This window comes from Mustelus asterias, unplaced genomic scaffold, assembly GCF_964213995.1.
Source record: "Mustelus asterias unplaced genomic scaffold, sMusAst1.hap1.1 HAP1_SCAFFOLD_1406, whole genome shotgun sequence".
Taxonomy (NCBI): domain Eukaryota; kingdom Metazoa; phylum Chordata; class Chondrichthyes; order Carcharhiniformes; family Triakidae; genus Mustelus; species Mustelus asterias.
Window position 1 is genome coordinate 1 of NW_027591351.1, and position 9,742 is coordinate 9,742.

A 9,742-nucleotide genomic window follows, 5' to 3' on the forward strand; every position below is an offset into this window, starting at 1 on the left:
CTGCCCTAATAATTTCATGCAGCAGTCACCACAAATTCAATTAAGGCAACACAGAAGGAATCCTGTTATACTGATCACGGTAGTGATCAGTCACTCAGAATGATCATAATCTTCTGCCCAAAACCAAAACCCATCTGGTATTCAATTAGTGTAATGGTTGAAGTGATCAGTCCAACTCAATTTTATGGCCAATTTAAAGGCAGTTTCCCATTATTGAAAGAAAGCAAGACAGCTAAATGTTTTTGACGCTTTTTCAACAGGAGGGAGTGGTAAAGAAGTGACTTTTAATCCTGGGTCCTAATGTCGAATTGAGGGCACAGGAACTTAGTTATCTGGCACAATAGGTATATGCCAGTTAAGTTCTATCCTTCGTCCATCCACGAACATATCTTTCCATTTCAAATTTTAAAGGCACAAAAGTCTTCTCTCTTCCAGAGCGAAGTGCCTCCGTTTTTCAGCCTTTCTTTATACCATCTCCGTTCTGCTATCACCCTTGCAAATCTTTTTGCTCCTTGTCCAATGCCTCCATATCCTTTCTATATCACCTGTGTGACCAGAGCACTATACAAGTTGAGCAATTTCTCTGCTTTTGTACCCTGCTCCTCTGAAAATAAAACCCAGTGTTTGTTTACATTTGCTAATTAAGTTACGCTACTTTCTGATTTGCAGATCTCAGAACTCCATGGTTCAATCCCTTCAATCAGGTTTCTGACCCTTCACATTCCCAAAACAGCTCTTATCAAGTTCATAAATGCATCCTGTGTGACTGTGACAAAGGGAAACTTTCCTCCTCCTCCTCGAGCTGTCTGCAGCCTTTGACACGGTCGCCACACCATCCTCCTCCAACACTTCCCCACTATTATCCAGCTGGGTGGGACTGCTCTCCCCCTGCTTCCATTCTTATCCATCTAAGTGTAGCCAGAGTCTTCCCTTTCTGTTCCTGCACCATTACCTTTGCTGTCCCCCAAGCATCAATCCTTGGGCCCTCCTATTTCTCATCCACACCTTGCCCCTTCGTGACATCATCCGAAGACACTGTTACTTTTCACATGTACGCTGAAAACCCCCAGCTCGACCTCACCCCACTTCTCTCCACTGTTGCTAAATTATCTGACAGCTTATCCCACTGCCAGCGCCGGATAAACAGAAATTTCCTCCAATTAGATTTTTTGAGTGGTGCTGAAAAGAAGAGACATACTGGATATAATAATTGTTGGTCCCTTTAGATTTGGTATTCTTATGAATGTATCACGATGAGTGCAAGACGAAAAGCTTGTCTCTTAATTTCAGCTATACTCAAGTTCTGTCCTAGCAAGTGACTAATTAAATATTGGGAAGACTGAAGCCATTATTTTGGGTCCTCACTTCAAACTCTGTTCTCTAACTATCGACTCCAGCTCTCTCTTGGCGATTGTCTGCAACTAAACCAGTGTTCACGATCTCGGTGCCATAGTTGACCCCGAGATGTGTTTTTGATTTATTCCCGTGTTATCACTGAGACTGCTTACTTCCACTTTAGTAACATCGCCTGACCTTGCCCCTCCCTCAGCTCATCTGTTATTGAAACCTTCATTGACACTTCTGTTACCTCTGGGTTGACTTTTCCAAAACATTCCTGGCAACCTTTGCTGCCTATGTCTTTAATTTGTCACACTGATGTGCTATATACAATGTGGAATGGTAATCATTAGTTTAATCGGCTGGTGTAATGATTTGGAATGTTTTTTAAAAAGAAAAAGAAATAGTGACATCTGCAAAGACACTATTTTGAAATGGCTGCAGAAGACACCTGACCCGAAATTGGTCAAGTTTCTAGTAGCCTCTGAAAATAGATTAGCATGGGGCGTGTCCAGGCAGTTCACAGATGGAGTTCACACCTGTGTTCGTCTGAACTATCTGTAAATATAAGGACAATGGATCGCCAGACTTTGTGCATCCAGAAATTGTCAAGAACCAAGAAGGACTAATGAAACTCATTATGCAAGGAGGGTGCTAAGGACCTCCTGTCTGTTTTGATGGCATCCTGATAACTTTAAAAATTGCAGATCAAAGCTCCTTCATTGATATAGATTCCCTTTCATTGTGCGCCAATAGCCTGTCACATGATTGGAACCCCATCTGTGAAAAGCTTGTCTGTTGGTTACAGCGAAAGCGGAGTCTGCAGGTGGCACCAGTCACATCCAGAAGAAGAACGTAACATCAGCAACTCTCTTTCTCTCTCTGCAATTCTCAAGTTTGGGACCCTATCTCTGTTACATTTTTGGAATAGATCAAGAGAGAAGAAAAAATCAAAAGGAACTTCAAGTGTCACAGCATCCAATTTGGTAAAGGGTGGATCCTTGTTTTTAAAAAACACTGTGTCTTCTGAAAAGTAACCAACTTACATCGGCTGCAACGTCCCTGGAATTTCAAGACCACCAAAGAAATGTCGAAGTGTACTTTTTTACAAACTTTAACTCTCATCAGTTCCACCCTGAAATTTATTCAGTTCTGCATGTTAAGTGGGTACATGTGTATGTCGTAGGATTTGGGACATGCTTTTAATAAATCTTTTACTTTTAGCTAAGAGGGTTTTTAAACAAACTAACTCCTTATTTTTTAATTCGAGATATGACTGGCTTATTTCTTCATATTGCTTTCGACACAGTCCATAGAACCATAGAACCATAGAAAATTACAGCTCAGAAACAGGCCTTTTGGCCCTTCTTGTCTGTGCCGAACCATTTTATGCCTAGTCCCACTGACCTGCACTTGGACCATATCCCTCCACACCCCTCTCATCCATGAACCCGTCCAAGTTTTTCTTAAATGTTAAAAGTGTTAAAATGTTAAAAGCATTTACCACTTTATCTGGCAGCTCATTCCACACTCCCACCACTCTCTGCGTGAAGAAGCCCCCCCTAATATTCCCTTTAAACTTTTCTCCTTTCACCCTTAACCCATGCCCTCTGGTTTTTTTCTCCCCTAGCCTCAGCGGAAAAAGCCAAATGCATATTGAATTGAAAAATGACAACTTTTTTTTAAAATTCAAACTCAGCAGTAGAAATGAGGGAAATTGATCCATCCCTTCGGACTTTGTCGTAATAATTTGCATCAAATCCTGCTGCCTTACATTGGCCCTTGGTCAAACAAAAGCCTTGATTCTGAAACTTTCATCCTTGGTTATAAATCCCTCAACACCTCCCAATCTCTGTAATCTTCTCCAACACCATAACCCTCCGAGATGTTGGTGTCATCTAATTCTGGCCCCTTAAACAGCCCTGATTTAAACTGTTGGCTGTGCCCTCAGTGCCTGGTCTCAAGTTCTGGAATAACCCCCAAAACAGCTCCATCTCTATATCCCTTTAAGCTTTTGAGGTGTTTCTTAAAACCTCCCTCTTCGAGTTGAGAACATCAACTCTTATAAATAGAACGTTTTACTGCAACCTATTTAGAAAGGTGCTGTATCACAATGGGTCACTTCCACATGGGTGCTAACGGCACCCAGTTCTACTGCGCCCCACCGCTGTCTCTAAATCATCAGATGGCTTGTCTGACATCCAATACTGCTGCCCAAGTCCTAAAATGCACAAGTTCAATTCACCCCTCAACCCACCACATGTTTGAATTAATAAAAAAATCTCGATTTTCACACTCCTATCCTTAATTTCAAATCCATCCATGACTTCATCTCTCCCTTTCTCTGCAACCTCTTCCAGTCACATAGCCACTAAGATATGTGATCTCCTACAATTCTGGTCTCTTGAGCAGTCCCAATTTTATTCCAACATTGATGTCCACACCTTCAGCTGCCGAGACTGTAAAACCCTCATTACTCTCCCTAACCCCCTCTACCTCACTTTCCTTCATGAAGGTGTTCCTTAAAAGCAATCCCTAATGAAACTAGTTTTATATTATTTCCTGACATGGCTCAGTTTGTTGTTTGATAACGCTCCTGGGAAGCACTTTGGGATGTTTCATTACATTAAAGCCGATATATAAATACAAGTTGTTGTTTCTGTTGAGGAAACTACATTGCATGGAGGGTTTCATGGCAGAGGGCAGCATTATACGAGGACTGCATTGCACAAGAGTTGCATGGTGGGTGCAGGGGACAGTGTTCCCCAGGAGCTGCATTATATCAGAGCTGCATTGTACAGGCATCTCATTTTCTTTGAGAAACTGAGGCCAGAGCACCATCAACAATCAAAATACATGAGAAGACAAGATAAATTAAGGATCAGTGATTGGCTGACCCCCACCACCGCGCGCCCCCCCCCCCCCCCTCCCCAAGCAGGAGCGCAACTTGGAGAGTAGGGAGCATTGCATGGGGCTGATTTTAGAGGGTTGATTCTGGAGGGCAGCTCCATCGCAGGGAGGCTACACAGGAGGAGGGTTATGCTACAAGAGGGAAAAGGACACTGCAGAACAATATGCACTCCAAAGGGGCTGTAGCAAAAAGGAACACAGTGCACCTTGCACCAACCTTGAAAACGGAGAGAAAGTCGACGATTTTAAAAGGCCTGCTTGAGTAGCCCATATTGCTTATATAATTGGTGATACCAAACCAAATCTTCACAAAAGAGCAATGGAAGTCTGTGCCAGGTCGCAGTGCACTGAGAGACAATCATACTCGCTCGATTCAGGGCTATCCATTTATTAAACCTCATCAGTACAGGTTTTTCAAATATGTATTGTATAGATATATGTGTGTGTATATATATATATATATATATATAAAAAGTCATTTTTTAAAATGTAAAACAGCTAACAATAAATCAATATTTTTTTCTTAAATAGTTTAACATTACATTCTTACAGTTTAACTCTTCCATATCTCACAGTACATAACCCTTCAAGGACGACAACATCTTTGCACCCGGCAGATAACGGAGGTGCGAGTTTCACCGTGTGTTGCTGGAAGTGAAGAAAACATTCCACAAACTGCAGTATGGTCAGTGCTGGGCCACGAAGTGCCAGGTGCAAAGGAATGGGAGGACTCAAAGGGCCAATCAGCAACGTTCACAATGAGGGCAATAAATACAAATACTCACTGCTGTTTTCCCTTTTTTTTGCAACATATTCCTGAGTAGCGTGACAACGTGAACAGAATCTGAAGATTCCTCCCCCCTCTTAGCTTATTTTCAATCTCCAAACATTAACGATCCCGGTGCCATCGGGATAGTCAAGCCTGCTTGGCACTTGCTTGCTTTAAGTTTGCATCCAAAACCTCATCCCATCAGTACCAGAACCACAGATAGGACGAGTCACTGTCACAGTAAACGCGACGACCAGAAGCATCTTTTGGGCTAAATATCGATTAACTGCACTAACTTTTTTTTGCTTTCAATTATTATTTCTTTAAATATAACTTCAACTCCTGCCCACTTTAACTGCACTCCTCAAAACAGTAAATGTGCGTTAGTACATCAGGCACAGACACAGGGAATAAACTCCACAAAATATTTTGTACAATATGTGCAAGCTTACACTGAAATGGTGTAAAGGACTGCAATCTACAACAGAAGACAGCACACCTAATGAAAGTGTTAATGTTCCTGCAGGAAGCTGTACAAACAGCAGCCTCATGCTCTGTGACCAGACCGGTTGGTATACAGTCAACACAGTATCCCAATGTGCACTTTACAAAAGCTTCTCTACTGCATTATTCCAAAGCAGTGAATGCATTGCCCCAACCAGCTTGTTCCTCTCTGAACAGAGGTGAGGGTTTTTGCTAGTCAATACGTTGATGACAATAAGTGTTCCATTTTGTTCCAAACCACCAGAACAACGCAGACTAACTTTAATGCTCAGGTATCTCAAGTAGAAATCAGGAACACACTCCCATAAACAGCTGTTGAGGTCTGTGACTATTGAGAATTTTTAAAAAATTGATAAATTTGTGTAAGATGAGGTTAGTAAGAGTTTTAGAACCAAGGCAGGTAGACGGGGTTAAGGTAGAGATCAGTCATGATCTAGCTGAATGGTGGAACAGACTGAAGGGGCTGAATGGCCTCCTCTAGTTCTGTGATAGATCATTCCAATCAGCCCTTTGGTCATCAATTCCTCTATTCTCCGAGACTACTTCGCACCGAGGTGGAAGACAGTATGGATTGCAGTCATCACAACCTGCTGTGTGTCCTCAAAACACTTGGGCCTTCAGATGGAACAGGAATTGGCCCGTTTCCTGGGTTTGGGGTCTCTCGTAGCATCATCTCCCGAGCGCATGCACAGTGAGCAGGCTGTTTGTGACAGCCTCCTCAAACCCAGCCTGAAGACGCTGTTGGAGAGGTTGTAAATGACACAGTTGCAGAAGCTGTTGCTAATTGCTAGCCACGTTGTCACGAAGGACAGCGAGGGGCTTTCCAGCACGCGGGAGCTCTCAAGAAGAAAATAAAGAATGTAGGGAAGCCACAGCACATAGAAGACACTTGTAATCCGAAACAGGACCATTGCGTAGTGCCGGTCGGGACTGGGCCCACCCTCGGTGGCTTCCATATCCTGGCTGGGGAAACGGGCACGTCGTTGATTAATTTCTTTGGTGTGTTGCCGGCAGATTTTAAATATATGGAAATAGGTGAAGCAAACGATGAAGGCAGCTGGAGCATACAGCAAACAGACAATGAAACCTGTGAAGTAAGCATTGGTTTCCCAGGAGGTAGCGCACCATTCAAAAATGTCTCCATGATAGCCCGGCTTCTCCCATCCAAAGAATGAGGGCAAGAACACTGTGCAGGAGTATATCCAAATGAGAATGATACAGATCCTAAGACGGCAAGGGGTAACCAGCTGGCTATAGGAGAGCGGTTTTGTTATGGCAAGGTAGCGGTCAACACTGATACAAGCCAGACAGGCCATGGACACACTCTTCAGGACTGAAATGACGTACCCAAACACCTGACAAGTCAGAGATTCCTGCATGCCTGTGGGATAGTGAAGAAGGGACAGTGCAGGAACCAAGCAGCTTACCCCGACAAGCAGGTCAGCATAGGCCATAGTCTGAATGAAGTAGCTGGTGGTGTAGTGGTGAAGGAGTGGGGCGCAGTGAAACACAAAGATGACCGTCAGATTTCCCACTATGATCAAAACCGTCAGCAACACGATGATCACCGTCTCCAAAACACAAACATCAACCACGTCATAGTAACCAAAGCCCAGTGGACAAGCGTGGTGGCTGGACAGGTTGACCGAGGTGCTGTTCACACTCACGGCTCTCCATTCGGCCGAGGAATGGTTCATGGCAGAGATGAGAGTGGGCTACTGACCACGGTGACTGGAAGCAGCCGGCACGGCATCTGTTCCTGCTGCAGCTCACTTTGCTGCTCTGACGCTTCACTCTACTCTTCCGGTACGCTCTGGTTCACTCTCCTCCTCTGCCACACTCCACTTCTCCGACTCACCCTTCTCCTCCCCCAACCCTCCGCACCGCTCCTGCAGACTCACTGCTGCTCCAGTTGGTCTCCGCAGCCAGCACTTTCGAGCTGCACATGCCTCCTCAGCATCAGAGGACTGCTGACACCCCTCGGCACTGCAAGGCTGCTGACTAGCTCCCTCCAGTGCGCTGCTTCCAGCTGTTCCTCCTAAACTATCGTGTGCAGAGCAGGAGAGAGGGGGAAAAAAGAGCCCAGGAAGAAATCCACAAACCTCACTGGATGCCAATAGTAAAGAATATTCCTTTCCTCACAAAAAGTCTCTTGGAACACTTTTAGCCTCCTGTGCAAAAATCCAGTCAGCTCTTCAAGCACTGCAAAATCGACCAATAAGTAAAAAGGTAGTAGACAAAAGACAATGCAGGCAGCATTCGCGGATAATTCGTAGCCTGCCAAAAACACTCATCAATGTTTCGGTCTTGCACTCGGGGAGGCTAACTGTATAATGCAGCAACCTCCTGATTTCGCTAAGAGTCTGGTACATCCATTGTGCTGAAGAAATAATTCTGTCAGTGCCACGTTCGTGCTGCTAATGTTCATTCCTCATCTTCCAGCAGCTGCACCTGAGCCCCTCGCCTTTGCTCCATCACAACTGATGCGGAAGAATTCCAGCTACCTTGATTTCCTGCCCCTGAACAAGCAGCAGCAGCACCAATGGCCATCGGAGCTGCTTTTTTTTTTCTTCTTTTGTCGCTTGGTAACAGTTGCCAAGCACATGTCGGCTCACAGCCACTCACAGTAATTCTGCCTGAGACTGTGACAAATGGAGATAACGTGACGGGACCCTCCAGTTTACAGCCGTACTGCCCCTTAAGACAGGTTGAAAAAACAGGTCCAAACCGAGCACAAATAAATGGTGACAGGAGTAGAGAGTTTGCAGAGGTTGTCTGCACAAAGGAAAATCGCAACACAAAGCCACACTTTCACTGCACTCACCCTAATGTCAGCTGTAATACAATCAGGAAAAGGAAAGCTCCATTCATTATTAATCACACAAAAAGGAATCCAAGAAAACCTCTCATTATAAATTTAGTTTCCTACCTGCTTAATAACATTTGCATCTATATCAACAAGGCAAGACAACGGCAAACGCCAAGAATCTTACTGACTGCCTGCCTCACAAATGCACAAATGAGATATTCTGTAGGTCAAATGGAAAGGTTGTACAAAGTCAGCAATAACCACGGCAAGGCACAAGCTTCTCCCTGACTGTTATTTAAGGGAATTGTGGTGTGTAGAGGAAGTATATCCTGCTCCAAATACTGCCGAAATGATAAAGTTCACACAAACTTTTGTCGGCAGATAGACCCTCCCCACTGGTAGCTCCAGAGAGGTCAGCTAAAGGGCCACTCAACAGCTGCAAGAGGAATGGGGGCGGGGGGGGGGGGGGGGGGGGGGGGTGGAGTGAGTGATGGAGAGGGGGAGTAAGTGATGGAGAGGAGGAGTGAGTGATGGAGAGGAGGAGTGAGTGATGGAGAGGAGGAGTGAGTAGTGATTGAGAAAAGTGAGTGAGTGATCGAGAGGAAGAGTGAGTGACGGAGAGGAAGAATGAGTGAGTGATGGAGAGGAGTGAGTGATGGAGAGGAGGAGTGGGTGATGGAGAGAAGGAGTGAGTGTTTGAGGGGAGGAGTGAGTGTTTGAGAGGAGGAGTAAGTGATGGAGAGGAGTGAGTGATTGAGAGCAAGAGTGACGGAGCGATCGAAAGGAAGAGCGATGGAGAGGAGGAGTGAGCGATCGAGGGGAGGAGTGAGTGTTTGAGAGGAGTGAGTGTTCGAGGGGAGGAGTGAGTGTTCGAGAGGAGGAGTAAGTGATGGAGAGGAGTGAGTGAAGGAGTGAGGGGGTGAATAGGCAGTGTCAGTGAGGAAGAGGAGGAAATGATCAAACAAGGAGAAGGAGGGATGAGGGTGAGGGCAATGAGGGGAGTGATGGTGGGTGTAAGGGAGGGAGTGATGGTGGGTGTAAGGGAGGGAGGAAGAGCCCAGAATTGGTGAAGACTGGAATAATTCCCATTCCCGGGCAGGTCTGAATTGATAACACACCCTCCTCCCTCCCCCCGCCCACACTCCTCCCACTGCTAACAGCAGGCACCGTCCCCGAATACACTCCTGGCTTGGTGAACTCTGCAGTGCTCTAGTAGGGAGTTAGGTTTCAGTCCATGCTCTTCATAGCAATGGTGAAATTGGCATTTTTTTTAAAAAGCTACAATAAAGTGGTTTCAGATAAAGCCATAATTTTCTTGTGTACAAAAGAGCAAATACTTTCAGGAAAAGGTGCTGCCCTATAGTTGCCATCCTTTCTAATCACAAGTCACCCTGATCTTTAAATTGCATCAA

At 45.0% G+C, this 9,742-nt stretch overlaps 1 protein-coding gene across 1 annotated transcript; it reads right to left on the reverse strand.

Annotated features, from left to right (window-relative positions):
• Positions 1-6,138: 6,138 nt before the first annotated feature.
• On the reverse strand, positions 6,139-7,218 carry LOC144488246 (G-protein coupled receptor 52-like). Its single transcript, XM_078206280.1, has one exon. It carries the CDS (start codon positions 7,216-7,218, stop codon positions 6,139-6,141), a length of 1,080 nt encoding a protein of 359 aa, XP_078062406.1.
• Positions 7,219-9,742: the final 2,524 nt, after the last annotated feature.

Excerpts from the sequence above, each read along its gene's own strand:
- LOC144488246 (XM_078206280.1), bottom strand. The coding sequence starts at position 7,218 with ATGAACCATTCCTCGGCCGAATGGAGAGCCGTGAGTGTGAACAGCACC.